Source organism: Episyrphus balteatus, chromosome 4 (genome assembly GCF_945859705.1).
Source record: "Episyrphus balteatus chromosome 4, idEpiBalt1.1, whole genome shotgun sequence".
NCBI classification, from domain to species: domain Eukaryota; kingdom Metazoa; phylum Arthropoda; class Insecta; order Diptera; family Syrphidae; genus Episyrphus; species Episyrphus balteatus.
The window spans coordinates 77818901-77836738 of NC_079137.1; the positions used below are offsets into that span (position 1 = coordinate 77818901).

General features: G+C 29.9%; 1 protein-coding gene and 1 long non-coding RNA gene across 3 annotated transcripts; both read left to right on the forward strand.

Annotated features, from left to right (window-relative positions):
* The first annotated feature begins 1603 nt into the window (after positions 1 to 1603).
* Positions 1604 to 10498, forward strand: LOC129918932 (zinc finger protein 706-like). 2 transcript variants are annotated; one of them, XM_055999700.1, is made up of 3 exons: positions 1604 to 1825; positions 1939 to 2131; positions 9812 to 10498. In XM_055999700.1, exons 2-3 carry the CDS (start codon positions 1988 to 1990, stop codon positions 9902 to 9904), a joined length of 237 nt encoding a protein of 78 aa, XP_055855675.1. In that variant the 5' UTR covers positions 1604 to 1825; positions 1939 to 1987; the 3' UTR covers positions 9905 to 10498. The 2 variants fall into 2 exon arrangements, with proteins under 2 accessions (XP_055855675.1, XP_055855674.1); XM_055999699.1 differs by having other exon boundaries at positions 1605 to 1825; positions 1961 to 2131.
* A 5562-nt stretch (positions 10499 to 16060) lies between these two features.
* Positions 16061 to 16703, forward strand: LOC129920226 (uncharacterized). The gene is made up of 3 exons (XR_008773211.1): positions 16061 to 16168; positions 16231 to 16381; positions 16433 to 16703. It is a non-coding gene; the product is annotated as an uncharacterized LOC129920226 (long non-coding RNA).
* The last annotated feature ends 1135 nt before the right edge of the window (positions 16704 to 17838 follow it).

Genomic DNA, 17838 nt, shown 5'->3' on the forward strand with positions numbered 1-17838 from the left:
TAATACCCACCAAGGCGCCAACCATGAAAGTTAAAAATAAAATTTAATAAAGCATACCTGAATTATGAGAATCTAACATTTTAACTTCGCAAAAATCAAAGAGCTTTACAAAAATTCATTAAAAGTGGGAACGGAAAATTGATAACTGCAATGCGAGCGACAATCAAGTTCCGACTACCTCTAGATCGGCAAAAACTTAATTGGAGGGGTTTGAAATAGTGGGGGGCTATTTCTACAAGAGGGTCTATTTACTCGGGTTTTCTCTTTAAATATTCTCATTTTTTCAATTATGTCCCCGTATCCCGTTTATATTGCAAATTGATGTATGTACGCTGTCTTAAATTCTGGTCCGACAACAATCTAATTACAGCAATTTCTGCAGTCGGAAAGCAAAAGTAGTTACTGGCCCTTAATAACACTGGCCAACAAAATGGAACTTTTTTTTGCCACAAGAACCAATATATACTTTTCTAGAGGTTTTTGATGTGCTGAACTCGAATCTGAAGTCAGAAAAATTTGGCTGTTTTCGAGGTTCTATTTTTATGTGGGGTAATTATATTATAAACAAATTTTTAATGAAGATTATTACAGATATTCTTCTTTCAAAAACTGTTTAAATTTTCCCGATATCTTTTTTATTACTCGAGATATCTTAAATTTCAGGTAATAAGCCAAAGAGAAACTAAATCCGATCTTGAAATATAACCATTGTAAAAAATCCTTTTTTTGCAGTTTATAGCAGTAATATTTCAAGAACGAAGGCTAATGGCTAAAACAGATGTGCGGCAGATCTGCATGCATCGCTGCATGCAGAGCTGCACCCAAACTACATGTGCATCACTTTTTAAATTATTGATGCCGATTTCTGTCAAAAAAATTGATAACCTTGAAATTTTTATAATTTTTTTTTTGTAAGAAAACGATACAAATAGATTATAAGCTGTTAAAATGGAAGAAATAATTAAAATTTATAAAATAAAACAAGATGGTTATGTTTTTTTTATGAATTCAATAAGTTCTTCCATTTTAAGAAAATCAAAACGAACGTTATTTGAATTTTTGAATGATAGATTGTGTCAGCTGCCAATATCAGTAATGCCAAATAGCTAATATTTTGTATTTTTGTTGAAACTTGGCATCGAATTTAGAAATAGAGACATGATGCAGCTCTGCGCTGCATGCAGATTTTTCTCCCATAAGAGCCCGTGTTATTTTATTTTGCTGCAGGGAAAAAACTGCACGTCTGTATTGACCATAATAGATTTTTTCTGACTTCAGATTCGAATTCTGCACATCAAAAACCTGTACAAAAAATTTAATATGGTTCTTGTGGCAAAAACTTTGATGATCATTGTAATTTGATCTTTTCGATGAACTTTGGCAGATTCTAAAAAAAATACTATTTTGTAAAAAAAAAACCATAAAAAAAATCCTCAATAACACCCCTGCTCCCTCACCAATTTTCTGAACACCATTTTTAATGTGTTCCGTTTCATCTACCAAATTATTCCCAACATGTCACATTTCTGTATTCTTCCAAAACACCATCTATCTATCTCTTTCCAACACCCAACAAACCATACGTTTGTATGACAAAAATATAGAAGAAGAAAAAAAAAATTGATTGCGAGTGCGAATTCATCTTCTTCAACGAGTAGAAAGTAAAAAAAATTTTCTCTCGTAGTAAATTTCCCCCCAACAAATATTTTAAACAAAAAAATCTAAAAAAAAAAAAACCTGTCTGCAGTGGTTTTGGGGAAAATCATTCCAATAGTTTTTAAATAATTTCGGATATAAAAAATCTTTCTTTTTACAAAATCATTAGGTAAGTTTTTTTTCTTCATTTTTGTTCGACGAAAAAGACCAAAAAAAAAACGCAAACTTGACTAAAATTTTTTTTTTGTTGAAATTCAATACGATTTTTATTGTGGTTAATAGCAATTTTTCAATCGTTGATTAGATTTTAAATAAAAAAAAAAGAAAAAAAATGGCCCGAGGACATCAAAAAATCCAATCGCAAGCTAAAGCAGCTGAAAAACAGGCCAAAATGAAGAAGCAACAAGGACACAGTGCAACCGACCAGAAAAAGGCTGCACAAAAAGCACTCGTCCACGTTTGTGCTGTTTGTAAGGTAAGTTTTTTAGTTTTAAAATGAAAATTACAAACCATTTTAGATTCATCAATTTTCTTGCTTCATTTTGATTGCTTCTTGCTTCCAAAAGAAGTCTGACTAATGCCTTTGGTTGGATTTGGTTTTCATTTTTGTATTTTCTATAAATTAACAAACACATGGTTAGAAAAAAGATGTGTGCACGATTGAGAGTGGTTAGGTTTTTCTTTCTTTTTGTCGAAGTTGAAAATTGCACAAAAGTTTACGTTGGCGGAGGAAGAAAATGATGATGAGTTTTCTTGTCTTTGGTGGCTTTTCATTTTTGTACAGTTAGTTGACCTATAAAAAATCTATTCTTTCTTTTTTTTTCAATTTGTCAGTGACACATGACCTTTTGGAGAGGATTTTCTTCCACTCGAGTTCAAATTTTGTTAGGTTTTTTTCTTTTTTTTTTGCATTAAAATTGAAGTAATTCCTTATCAACTTGAAGATTTTTTTCGTTGCACTTATCTCGTATTTAAGTGTTGCTTCCCCTTTTGTGTGCATTCTCTAGGCTAGAGTGTATACCTTACTCATCTCTTAAATTTGGCTACGTTGCATTGAAATAAATAAAAAAATACTTTCGCTTTTTTGTGTATTTCTATGGAGTCATCATTAGAGAGAATGTGAATAATAAATCATCATCATCAAATGCGAATTAATATTATACAAATCAATCAGCCTTGAACTCGTTGAAGAATAAAAAATTCTTTTATATAGGTCAACAGTTTATTAAGAATCAGTCTTGGATGTGTCTTTGAAATAACAAAAGACTTTTTTAGGAGAATGATTAAATTTTTCTATTTATCTGTGATAGACATAGAAGCTTATTTATGTATAATTTTGTTTTGGGAAGATTTGAATGTTTTGATTTAATCAAAACCAGTTTCAAGCAATTGTTTGTAATTAAATTAAATAAATTGGTTTGGAATGGTGAAATAGCTAGGCAAACACTCTCGGGGGAAATACATATTACTTTAATTAAATGGGAAAATTTTATTGAAAGCTCTAGGCTCAGTTCGGTAAATCAAAAGATTTTATTTTGGGAAATACCTATATATGTGGGCACGTTAGGGTGGTTCTTATTTGATTTGATTTGATTCTTTATTTAGCTTTAGCTATTCAGCCCTATCGGCAATACTTTTTCCCTGGAAAAATTTCTCTAGTTCCAAAAATCGGTATCGGCAATACTTTTTGAATGGAACAATTTCCTAGGAACAAAATCCCACACAAAAATACCTATCGGGAATGAACTTTCTCCCCCGAAGTATTTCCATCATATTTTTTATAGGGAACAGATTTTTTGAAGCCAAAATGTACGTGTTTTTCTTTCAAAATAGATATTCTGTAAAAATATTAAATTATATACTTTCTTAAGGCAACAAAAAGCAAATGATATTGCAACTGGATAACGCAAAAAGAGTATATAAAAAATAAAACATACATAAGAAAACCTTAAAAAATGCATGGAACTGGAGAAGACCATTCCGAGAGTATTCTGCTTTGGACCAAGAAATGATCAAAATCTGTGGAATGCCTCAATTTATTTTAGTTATTTGCGTCAAAAAAAAAATAAAGCTTAATAAACCACAGATGAAGAGCTGTGATTCTTTAATTCAAATAACAAACACTAAACTAATTACATGTTCATCTGAAGAAACAAAAAGTAATAAGTTGGGCAAAAAATAAAAAAAATTATTGAATAACAATCCACAAATCAACACCAAAGAAAAATATTATATGAATATTGACTATTAAACATTTTAATTGTTTTTGTGCACTAAATACAAATACAATCAAATTAGAGTTGTCAAAACTTTCGAAGAAATGTGTTCGAAAGTTTTTTTTTTTTGTTAAGTTGGCTGTACCTTCTTTCCCGAAAACGAAATTCCGATGGAGATTGCCGATAAGGAGAAAAATTCCCGGGAGAGGAAACCTACTCCCGGGGAAATTTCTCACGTGAGATTGCCGATAGGGCTGATTATTTAAAATATTTTGTTAAAAAAAACTAATATAAAGAAAAAACTTAAATACTAATTAACAATAATTAGATTTTACATATGAGATTAACATTTTTTTAAATATTATCACATTGTTTTCTACTTTTAATTCATTTGGCAGATTATTAAATAATTTAAAACCTTTATGAAACAATATATTCTGAGATCTGCTAGTTGATAGAAATGGTAGTCTAAAATCACCTCTGTTTCTTAACTGATATGGTTGCACATCGGATACAAAAACTATCTTATTAAATAAATAATTTGGCAGCATATTATTTTAATTTTAAATATAAATATAAGTACATTCATGATTGTTCTCTGATTTATTCTAAGCCATTGTAAAGTATTTAGCATTGATTGTATTGGTGTTAACCTATTAAAATACACCTCATTCCGCGATTTTGTAACTTTTGTAATCGCTCAGTCATTTGATTATTACCTAAAAACAGTATTGTTGAACAATATTCAAAATGTGGCTTAATCATAACATTATAAATTTTTATTGCACAACTTGGCGATAATCTATTTCGAAATCTTTGGAAAAAGCCTATCTTCTTTGCAATTTTGTTACAAATGTAGTTTATATGCTTCTGGAAACTTAGTTCTCTATCTAGGATTTCTCCTAAGTATTTGATTTCATTTACTTTTTCTATATTATTTTCATTGATAATTATATTTTCAGTTGAATCACCGTTAATTATTATAGCTTTTGATTTATTAACATTAAGTTTTAATTTATTCATTTTGAAGTACACTTCTAGGTTTTTTAGATCAGCATTAAGTTGATTGATGCATTCGCCCACTGTGTTTCCCGAAATGTATATAGGCGTGTCATCTGCAAACATTCTAGCCTTCGAATGTTTTAGAACTTTCTCCAGATCATTGATATAAATGATGAAAAGAAGTGTTCCCAGAACTGCTCCTTGAGGCACTCCCAGTCTCACTTCTATACTTCCAGAAATTTCGTTCGCTACTTTTGTATATTGATTTTTTTTTATAGGTAACCCTTAAACCATTCGAGTTCTAATCCTTCAATAACATATCTTCTCAGTTTCTGAACTAGTATGTCTCGATCGATGGTCTCGAATGCTCTTTGAAGGTCCAAAAAAACCGCAACTACAACCTTTTTTTCATATACATACATCGGTTTTCCACTGTGCCACAACCAGATTTAAAAGAGACTCGCAGCTATGTTGTTGTCGAAATCCTGACTGATAGTCACTCAAGTAGTTGCTCGATTCCAAAAAGCTTTGTAGTTGTTTATGAACAATTTTTTTCCAACACTTTACTTTCTGTCATAAGCATGTTTACCGGGCGAAATACTGCTGGATTTACCGTATTCTTCACTTTTGCTATCGGCACAACAGTAGACTTCTTCCAGTGTTCGGGAAATATTCCGCTACTTAGTGAGTTGTTTAAGACATTCAAAAAAGAAGGCCCCACAATGTCCATAGCACTCAATAACATCCTAGTTGACAAACCGTTATAGTCTTTTTTACCGTTCATGTTTTTCATTATATATTTTAACTCAGTCATATTTATTAATTTGAATTTAAATAAGGTTTCACTGTTTATATCAATTAAGTTTTTGTATGTCTCAAAAGGTATTTTATCATTTATTTCCTCAACACTTTTTACAAAAAAGCTATTTAACTTGGGGCATACAGTTGGATAGCCGCTATCCGGTTGGAAATACTGAGAAAAATTCTCCCTATTTTTTTCTCTCCCTTCCTCTCCCCGATTTAACGTTAAATTTAAATGCAAAACTTCATTGCCTTTGATTTTTTTTTTTAAGATTATTTTATATGGGGTTTTCCGGATTGTACCGAGAGACTAGGCAGTTGAAAATTTCGGCAAAAAGCAATATAAGGACCACCTTAAAATTCATACATACATATGATATTGATTTAAGACTCAATTTTTTTGTCCACATCAAGTAAAGGACTGCTCTTATCGTTATAAATGTAATTTAGGAAGTATAAATCATCTTCAAGCACTTTTTATATTAGAAGCTTGACTAGTACAGAAGAATTGCACTGAGCGTGAAGGAAAAACATCTAAGAATGACGATGACAATATCCCCTTATATGATTTAAAATGCATTTTTTCTTTTTTATTAGCTGTGTTTTTTTGGCATTGCTATCCGTATGCGCAGTTAGTGTTTATATGCATTACAAAAACAACACGCAGCTGCCGATAGGAATAGAAGCTAAACAAAGCTGCGGATAGAAATTTGATGAAGTGTAGAAATTTATGTTTTCCTTTCTCTTGGTGCGTGCATATGAATTTTTGGTCAATGTTGATATTTGGGAAATCCAACTGCGGATAGCTTTGCCAAAAAAACACGCCAATTGTTACCATAAATCACAGAGAATTCGAGGTAGTAAATTTACGTAAGGTGCGCAAAATAAATACATATTTTCTATTTTGTCCTTAAAATATCGTACAAATGTTGGTTTCCTCACTTATTTTAAAAACCGACGCACACTACAAAATTTCTATTGGCTTACAGTTTAGTCGGTTTCTTGATCTGTATGAAAATGCACACACTACAAGGATTAAGTATCGATCGACCAAAAAGTTTGAATGATCGAGCAAAAAAATTGGCTTTGAACACAATTGTCTTCAAATTAAAATATTTCCTGTCGACCGACTATTTAGTTGGCTGCCTTTGGGCACACTAGGAGCCCAACCCGATTTGTCGATTTTCTAAGCAAAAACCATACCCTAGTTCATAAATGTAAAAGTATATCAGCCAAAAACCTGTCCGTAGACATTTTTTTGACTTAAGAATTATTGGTGTTATAAGCTAAATTGGCCAGATTTTAAAATAATACAATTTTTAAGTTGTTTGTGAGTGTGAGCAACTTTTTCAATGTCAGTTTCAGAAATTTTTTAAAAGAGAAGTGATTTAATATTTAAAATCGCAAAACTTATGAAAACTCATCAAACTTTAATGGGTTGGCATTTCTGACTTTTTTCCACACGAAAATACTAACTATTATCAATAAAGTGTGCAATTTCCTTATTTTGTTAAATATTTTTTGTTTAAATATGCGCGAAAAACATGCCATTCTCTGCAAAATATGGGGTTTCATGCAAAATATGCATTACTTTTCGACCTGCCTACTATTTACTGGCTGAATTTATTCATCTTTAATTGACGTTTATTTGTTTTTAATCTCATAATTGATAAAGTTAGAAATCTTCAATGATAAATGATGTCCTCGATAAAAACAATTCACTCAAATAATAATAAAAGGATAATTTTGTTTGTGAAGGGAAGGTTTATGAAATTATCGAAACACTTAAAGATTTCTCCCTTTGGTTTTTATGAATTGCGCTTTTTTTTACTTTAACAAAGTAACAACAATAACGAAAATAGAAAATGCTAATTGTAGAAGATTATAAGAAAACAACCTATCTTAACATCCAACCCACAATTATTGTCTGAAACATTAATTGCCGTTATGACTTCATTTTTTTTGTTCTTCTTTATTTCATTTAAATTTTGGAGGTAAGCATAGCATATTCCTCAAAACCTGCTAACCTTTTGAAGCCGAGTACCCCATCTGAAAACTTGATAAAAACTTTGTATTACATACCACTTAAAGTGATTTTTGTTCAAACGGACGAAATTTTTCACTCAAAAATAAGAAATACCTGGTATCACGACACCAACAAATCATGATATTCAATTACACACATACACAAAAGAATAATAGATATAATATCTGCTTTTATTGAATATTTGTACCTTGAATATTGAGAAATAGTCGCCAAAAATACAGCTTATTACCTAAACTATTATCATGCGGGTCACTGTGGCGTATGTGCAACTTTTTTATTGAACAAAAAATATCAATTTTGTACATATGTACATCAAGAACTTTTCTAGTTTTTAAAGGAGAATGGGCATTTTGGACGTTGAGCGGCCATCAATAAAATTGGTATGAAATGAAAGAATTATAGCCCAGGAAAAACTTTTACTATGGACGTTTCGCTGTATTGCGTTAAGAATGCAAGATAATGCAGTATTAGTATTGTTAATGCATTGTTCAATGTATGAAGGAAAAACTGATTTATATTTTTATATGGAATATAAAATATGATGCTCTGTCATTTTCCCTAAGCATGAAGAGATTAATCTTGACAATCCGACCAATAGAACTCATAATATAAGATTTTTAAGACAACCATTTCAGGTTCGAAAGTTTTCAAACAATTCAAAGTAACAAAAAATTGAACAACAAAACTCTAAAAATAGGCTTGAATTTGTTGTTTTAAAATGCTTATAGTTTGGGTTCTAGTGGTTGGATATTCAAGATAAAGGTCTTCAGACTCAGGGAAAATGACAGAAAATAATATTTTGCACTTAAAATACACAATTGAGTTTTAACATTGAGACATAATAAAGTGTTAAATGCAAAAATGCATTTTATCCGTTATTGAAATACGTCACAGGGATAAAACTTCTGCACAATATATGTAAACCTTAATTACATCAAAAAATAAAAAATTCATTCCTGGCCGCGTAACGTCCACGTTTCATACAAACTTGCCCATTCTCCTTTATTACTGGGTTGATGTTAAGCAAATAGAATCATTTAAAAATAACTTCTGCCACCAAAGTAGCATTAGCAACAAAATTCTTCTTTGTCTCTTCTTGAATGTAATAATGGTTAATAGCCTTGTAAATGCCACTCATCACAACTAACGGTATTCCCTTCTTATTAATTTTTAGCCTTCTAATATAGTAGTCACCCTTTAAAGAAAAACAAAAAGGGAAAAAAACATTAAAACAGTTTAAATTGATTATATTCCATTTCCATTGATCGTACCTCATAAAATGGACAGGAAGTGGGAAAATTAGAAAACCTTTTCATATTCTGCACCCACGGAGCAGCTATCGTTTGTGTCATAAATTTTAACATCAACTGGCACATATCGAAATCATATGTAAAAATTTCTTTGTATTCGGTTTCTTTATTACTTTTTTTCATTAAAAGAATCATTAGAATATGAAAATCTGAAGTTATATTTTGAGATAAATGCGCCTTCAGATCATACGATTGATTTCTCGATCCCGGTGATATTTTTAAATCACAAAAACTCCAATATTGAGGATTGCAAATCATCGAAACTTCATGATATTTAAAGTCCATTGATTTCTAGTAAGAATATAAATGGAAAACTTCTGGATAAGACGAAATGGAAGTAAATAATATAAACGAGGCGAACTTACTGATTTCTTACATTCGATTGATCTCACCAATGTGATGAGAATGAATAGAAAAGTCCTTAGAGTTACCATAATTTTTCTTTTTTTTTTTTTTGTAACTTTTTAAAACAAATCGAATTCAATGGAAACCAGTTAACCACTAATAAGTGTAAATCATTCTAATGATGTACTCAAATCATAATAATGATGTGATTACAAAATTTCTGGTTGTCATTTACGGTTGAAATACTTCGAACAAATGGAGATTCGATAGAGACGAGTTCCTCGTTGCTAATTATTTTTATGAAAAAATCATAATTAACATTTTGCTTTCTGCCAGGTTAAAACAAATAATGTGATCAAAGATAAAGCCCCTTTCTTCAACTAATGATGTATTTTTTGCTTTTTTAACATTTTTATTTTTCTCTCTATTTTCAGTCACAAATGCCTGATCCAAAAACGTACAAGCAACATTTTGAAAATAAACATCCCAAAAATGAAATGCCTGCCGATCTGAAGGATGTTGTCTAGAAATGGCTAAAGCTACAAAAATAAAACACAACAAGCAAAAATATCCTTCTGTCTTAAACAAAACAAAAAAAAAAAAAAAACTATTTAATTTCTTATCTTTTTTTATTATTTTGTATTAATTAATAATTTTTTTGTTTTATAAAAAGAGAAAAAAAAATGCAACAAATATCCTGATTTATATATACAAATGAAAACAATAAGAAGGAAAAAAAATAATAAGAAATCGTAAAGAATCGTATATATCTAGTAAATTTAAGTATAAACCCATGGAAGATGAAAAAAAAAAAAAAAACAGCTACGAAGGAGGATGATATTATATTTTAATTGGTGTTTCTCTTCTTCGAACAAAATATATAAATATTAACGAAATGATGGCGTGTATGACGGATGTGTGTGTACATTGAAGACTCAACAGCAGCATTTCTGACTATTAATATATAAAAAAAAAATAAAGAAAAACAAAAAAAAAACAAACAAACAAACGACTGCTTTTGCTTTTTGCAAAAGTGATGAGAAAAAAAAAATAAAAAAAATTGTAATGTAACTCACTTGTGAATTTTTAATTTGTATTTAAATAAAAATCTTAAAACAAAATTGAATGTTGTATTAAATTTCATGAAATGTTAACATGTAAGGGAACAAGCCAATTCTGAGGAATCCTCAAAGATTTGTGAAATCGAACAAAAATCTCAACTAGGTAAGCAAATGATGGAAGGGAGGAAACTATATCAATGGGGCATTTCTCATTCGATCCGGCCAATAGCGTAAGTATTTTCTAGATGAAATCAATAGTGGCATCCATAGTTATGGGCTACTTTGACATATTTAGAGCTAAGGCCAAATAGGAGCGGCTTGACCAGTCTCCGGTTGTTACAGGACCTCGCTGGGTTGGAGACTTGCCGTTGGGGTAACTGCCTGGCCAAGAATAGCACAAGATTGCTGTCGCCAACCGCTGCTACTTTGGTTTGAGAAGGCAATTGATAGCAAAGCCCTCTCTCGAGCAACAAGTTTTTCAGTCATCATCTCAGTCCTGCTATATGCTGCAGAGGCATTAAGTTCGATTTCGATGATAAAAGCGGATGAAAATTCTTTGGATTGATTCGAGAGAAAAATTCCTCTCGTGATTTCGCGTCCCGTTGGTATTGTTGGTGATAATATACAACAACAAACTGTACTTCTTGTATACAAGGACGCTAACTTAGACAGGAGTAAAGTGCAGCAATTTTATTTTAAACAAAAAAAAAAAAAATGGTGATTTTCTTGTTTTTATTTCTTTACTTTCTTTTTTACTTCATTTAATCATTCAAAAATTCAAATTTGCCTCCACAGTACCATTTGCAATGGTAGTACTTTTTTTCCTAGTTTTGATTGGAAGTATTAGGAAGACTTAGTGGACCCGGGTGTCACCCACTTGAAGGTGACACCCAAAAGCTACCAAGGAGTAATGGACCTTATAGATCGCAGAGTATTGACAAAAAGTAATATCAGCTGTAGATAGAGCATTACTATAAACATATTTTTTTCTTAGAATATACCTACCCAAGAATCACCCCTTAAATTTAAAAAGTGGAGAAAAAGAGAGATATACGACTAGGCTTTATGTTGTATTTTTAATTTAATTTTATAAGTTTCAGTAAAAACTTTTAAAAAAAGTAAAATTTTCTTGTTAAAAGTACAAAAACATTTCTTAGAATGGTTTCTAAACTCCAAACCAAGCATGCAATTTAGTGACAAGAAATTTTCAAAATTATTGGTATGGTTTAAAGGTTTTTATGTATACAAATTTTAAAAATAAAAAAAATGGTATGCCATTTAAAAATAAATAAATAAATTTAACATGAAGATCTATTGTGATCTATTCAGCCCCATTGTGAGTTTCAAGTGGAATGTTTTTGTTCGCCCGGAATTTTAAAATCTATCATGAGTTTCACCCGAAGGGCCGAAGGGAATTTACATTTACGCTAAACTAGGTTCTTGTTCGCCACCAAAGTTTAAGTGAGAGAAGAGCTGTTACCTGAAAAAAAAAAAACAGGGAGATGTCCGAACGTGAACAACTTAGGGCAAAAGTGAAATTTTCTGTGTGGAATCTTGTTCACGTGAAACTTACAATAGGGCTGATTTATTAATTAATAATGACCATATGCATCATATGATTGACCATTCAATCCAAGTTTGGTGCTGCAATAATTAACATATTCAGGTTTACAAATTAATGAAACTTTAAGAAATTCGACTCGCAATGCTTTCTAGAAGACAAAGTTTAAAAAAAATAAGTAAAACAGTTTTGAGAAAAATATTGCTGTAAACTTACTATTTTCTTGCATTCGGTGGATTGGATCCAATTTATATGACTAAGATAAAAATAAAAGCATCCTCAATCTTATAGGCATTTTTGCCCATTCGTTCGATTCAACAAAAAAGAGCTACAGTTTGATATAAACTTGACCATATTGTACTAACCCAGGTTCATCATTTGATGGTATGAGACATTAATGCTTGGAATATTTATCACATTTATAAAATCACACATTTGTTCAATTTGGCGGATTTCACCGAAGTAATTATGATATTGTTTCTATAAACTAGATCCATTAGTGATTCATTTCATCATGTAAAAACTTTAAGCAAAACACAAAACAACAATGATTCTTAACGTGCATTTGTTTATTCCAATCATTCGGATGGTTGACCCCATCAGAATGATCAAGTGCAAAAAAACAGTAAGCTCGTCTTAGTCTTATTATATACTTTACAAATATATCATTTTTATTATTTAGAAACCATTACAAGTTAAATTTTTATATGGTTCTTTAATTTGCAATCATGAATTTGTAAATAATTGCAACTATAATTTTACACCTGGATCATATGATCTTCAGGGTCATCTATTACAAGCAATTACAAGAGATCTTCATGTTAAATTGTTTTTTCATATGAGAAGTAAACAAGAATTCAAGGAGATATTTTCCTTTGATTTCGAAATGTGCAGACTTATGGATGAATTTTTAAGTCAAACCATAGCCAGGCCATGGTTTCAGAATTTAAAAAAGTTTAGTAATTTTCCATCTACTTGTCCAATTCGTAAGGTAAGTTTGCAAATATAAATTAGGTTATTATTAAAATAATAAGACTAACATTTTTTTATTATTTCTAGGGTGACTATTATTTGAAAAAGTTAAAAATTGATAGAAAGAGTCTTCCAATTTTTGCTTTAAGTGGCATTTATTTGACTTATACATATTTATTAATTAAAAAAGGTTCACAAAAAATTCTCATCGCAAACTCTACTGTGATTGGAGAAGTTATTATTTAATCGTTACTATTCGCCGCGTTTAATGAATTAAATAAATGAACCTGAAGTTCTTATAAAAAGGTCTTAAATTAAATAAACTAATCAAAACCTTTAAAAAAGTTCGTTCCCATTCCTTTTTGTTGAACACAAATGCTGCCGTTTTTTTTTTTGTATTAAAATATACATTGTGATATAGAAAAGATTTGGCAAACAAATTAATTATAACTAAATAAATTAAATTCTTAGAATGCAAATTTTTGCATGCAAACAATAATTCAATTGCATTTTTAGCTCTTTGCATTAATTTGTGGTAACAAAAATAGCAATCTTACGTGTGATAGATCAAAAAACATCATCGCGGGCTACATTAAATAAAATGCACGACGAAGTAGGTACAACATCTCATTTGTATTCTTCTTTAAAAAAGAATTTTTAGAAAAAAAAAATTAAAATGGTTAAAAGCGTTTTTTTTTTAGATATAAGTTATTAAAAATAAAAATTGCCTTACACTTTGTAAAGTTTTGTAATATGTATTTTTAAGAAAATATTAATCAACATTCGAAAACAATTATCATCCCATTTTCTATAATTTGATATTCCAAAAAAGTTTGAATATTTATTTTTTTATCCAAAAATTTGTAGGGGAAGTGGGGGAAAGACAGCCCCTTCAGTGTTTAACCGTCTTAAAAACCAATGAAAAACATCTTTTAATTAAAATAAAGTGTTTATTCATTAACTTTAATGTTTTTTATAAAAAAAATTTAAATACTGAACAAAAGATTATACGTTTTGAAAAAACATCTAACAAAAAACCGTCTTGTTGATAATAAAACCGCTTCTATCTTAAAATTTGGAATCTTTTTGCAATAATCACAAACGTATGCTATATTTTCATCGGTCCCAACTTTTATTACAAAAAAAAAAGAAAAAGTTAAGACTTTTAAATATTTCATTTAAAAAAGTACAAATTTCTTTTCACACAAAACATGACGATTTGATGAAAAATCACAAAATTTACTATAACTTTTCGGGATTTCAACCAAACTTGCTCATACTTACAGACATAATCGATCTTACCAGAAGCCATTTATTTTATATTAAAAGTCCTGCCAATTTAATATTTTTTCATACAACATGGTACAAAAACTGTCTTGCCCCCATAGGCGGTCGTGCCCCCACTTCCTCTATATTAAATAACGATACATTTATTTTTATATTGAATAACGATAAATTTAACGCTTCTGTACAAAATTTCGTTGCAATTTCTCTTACGAGATTTATTTAGAAATAAAAAAAAAAAAATATTTTATGACAGGTACCGTAAAGAACGGTTAAAAAAAAAACATGTTTTAAGTCTAAAAATTGCATCTTATTTGTAGCATTGAAGAAAAAAATTTTCTCTTTTAGTTATAAAGGGTGTCCCACAGTCACCACCCCAAATTTAAAACAAGGATTCCTGAGGTCATTTTAAGTCGAAAAACTTAAGAGGTAATTTTCTCGTTTTCAAGTTATAACGGTAAATCCCAGTTTATTTTCTTAAAAATAATAAGTTTTTTTTTCATAAAAAATACTACTGAAAGTAATAAAACAAAATAAAACTGAGTGAATTAAAAATAAAGAATTAAAATTTAAAAAAAATTAATTCAAATGAAAAAACTTTCATTTGTAAAAACGGTCATAACTCAAAAACGGAACGAAAACAAGAAAATTACCTCTTAAGTTTTTCGACTTAAAATTACCTCAGGAATTCATGGTTTTCATTTGGGGCGGTGACTGTGGGACACCCTGTATATGACAGGTATCGTTAATTTTAGTTGAACAAAAAAAAAATTAACTTCACCTCTTGGGGACCACCCAAAAACTGTTAGCTTCAATAGTTTAGGCTGTAGTTAGAGGTACATTTATATTTAGACAGAGAACTGTAGAACCCACTTTTTTGGCATTCACCATCATCGCAATGTCATGTCTGATTTTATTATCTAGAGTTCGAATTCTTTAATGAATTCTGAACATGTCCAATAGTACATAATATATAAGCAGTAATAAACATTGAACAGAAATATTTGAAAATTATTTTGAAAATAAATTTTTTTGAATGCTGAACTGTAAACAAGCTTAAAGGTGATATTTGTTATGTTTTTTTCGTTGCAAAAAAACGTTTTTAGCAACAAAAAAATGTCTACTACATACATAAGATAATTCAATTATTGAAAATTTTCAAAACGACCTATACATACATATGTACATAATTTTATCCAAACTTTGTACGTTTTGTATTAAAATAAAAAAACACGTAAATAAAAATTTACGAAGTTTACGCTGTACAAACAGACAGACGAAGAGGATTGAGCGAAAAACTCTTTTTGCATTGTCTACCATTTACCTACCTAAATTAAAAGTATATACAGTTTCCATTTTTTTTTTCTAAAATGTTAATTTTTCTATAAAAAAATCAATTTGCATATACTTTGTTTGGAGGTCAAAATGATTTATACATTTTTGTTTAGTCATTTAGAAATCGAATTTTCCATGAAAAGCTACATAACATTCTTAACAACATACAAATACAAGCAAAGTCAAGCATTAATGAACTTTATCTGAGATCTCATTACAGTAGAATCGTCATTAGCGTTAAAATATTGTAATTTATCTTCGTCATTTAGTTTTGAAATGGTGTTCTCACTCTATTGAATTCAAATTTAAATATACCCATGAAGGAACGATGATAGTAACTCTCAGAGTCCTTTTATTAACTTTAATAATACTAATGGAAGCAATCGAATCCAAAAAATCAGTAAGTTAACCTATTTTTCTAATATTAACTACACATTACATATAAGGATTAATATGCATTTTCCATATAGAAACCAATGGAATTTAAATTTCGTAAAGCATCTATATTTTGCCATTCTGAATTTTTGGAAAACTGCAGTATGACACTTGGAGCGAATAATGATACATGGGATCTTAAGGTGCATTTATTGACAAACATAATTAAGGATCTTAATATTAAATTGATTTTTCTTGCGAGAAGAAAACAAGAAACTAATTTCAAAGAAATGTTTACTTATGAATTTGAAATGTGCAAAGTTATGGAAGGATTTTTAAGCAAAACCATAGCCAGACCATGGGTGTTGAATATTAAAAAGTTTAGCAATTTACCAATGAAGTGTCCGTTTGTTAAGGTAAATAATATCATGCAAGGAACTTATTATAATTTGTTTTTTCTTTTTAAGGGTGACTATTATATCAGAAGGTTCAAAGTTGATGAACGAAGTTTTCCTAAAATTCTTTTTTTTAATGGCATTTATATAGCAAATACACATTTCATTATTAAAAATGCATCAAAAAGTACTATCATTGCGAAGTCTTCGGTTGAAGCAGAGATTACGAATTAAATGAATAAATGAAACTTTTTATTTTTCTAAAAAATTTGAATCTCTTATATAAAATATTGTAAAATGGTTTTTTAAAAATAGAGAAAAAAAGCTACATGATTTTTCTTCTATACATTTTTAATAGGTTTTTATATTGAATGTACCGGAATATAGGAGGAAGAAAGTTACAATGGTATCAAGTTTGGATTCAGGAAATTAAATTTTTACTTTTAAAATGAAAAATAGAAAAGAAGAAGAAAAGCACGAAAAGTTATAAAAAAAAAAGAAAACATTTTAAAAAAATTGATTTACAACAACTTTATTTTGAGTAAAGGCAAAGTTAATCTCAAGAAATATTTTATGAAATAAACCAGCCATTAGTTTAAAAAATTTAATATTTTATTAGTTTATATTAATTTGATTTTGTTTATCTATTTGTTTGCCCCAGGGTCAATAATATTAAAAGGCCTCTCAAAATTTGATTTGAAGAAAAGTCGATATAATCTGTTACAGAAACAAATAAAATGCGTGCTGACCTACTAACTGACAGACAGACAGAATACACCACGAACATGCGATATGATTTCATACGATTTTGCACTTCGCCTTTCTCAGCTCACAGTCACTTTTAACGTTTGGTTTTTTAGTGTTTTATTTTTGACAGCTTACTCGTAATAAGTGGCATATCGTCGCTGTAGTTTTAATACCTCGTAACCAGGAAAAGTCTATTTTTCAGGAGAGGCAAAAAAACAAAGTATGAAATGTATGAGAATCAATACAAATGATCGGGTTTTGACTAAGCCAGCTCTGAAAATATCGATTTTAGGCAAACAGGGTCTTTTGCATTACCTACATCCGGATTTTTTTCAACAATATAATTGCATCATTAGTCCAAAATCGCCTTTTTCTGGGTTACGAGGTATTAGAACTACAGCGACGATATGTAAAAGTTAACACACCTACACCCTGTGGTTGTCCAATAGAATTTTATTGAACGTTTACCAATCGATAAAACGAAGCGGACTGTGGAAACCGACGCACCAACCCTTCGAGTTTTCGTCTCCAACCCCCATGGGCGTTCTTAGGTGGGGCGCCCGATTGGAGAACAACCTCAATCAACTTAATAAACACAATAATTGGAAACTGATCGACAGAGGCCGATCCTATCCACTCACGCCCTTATTGCGAGTGTCGTTCAATCGATAAATATCTGTTTTGGTAATGTGTATCTCTATCAACAAATATATGTATTTGCTATTGTGTAT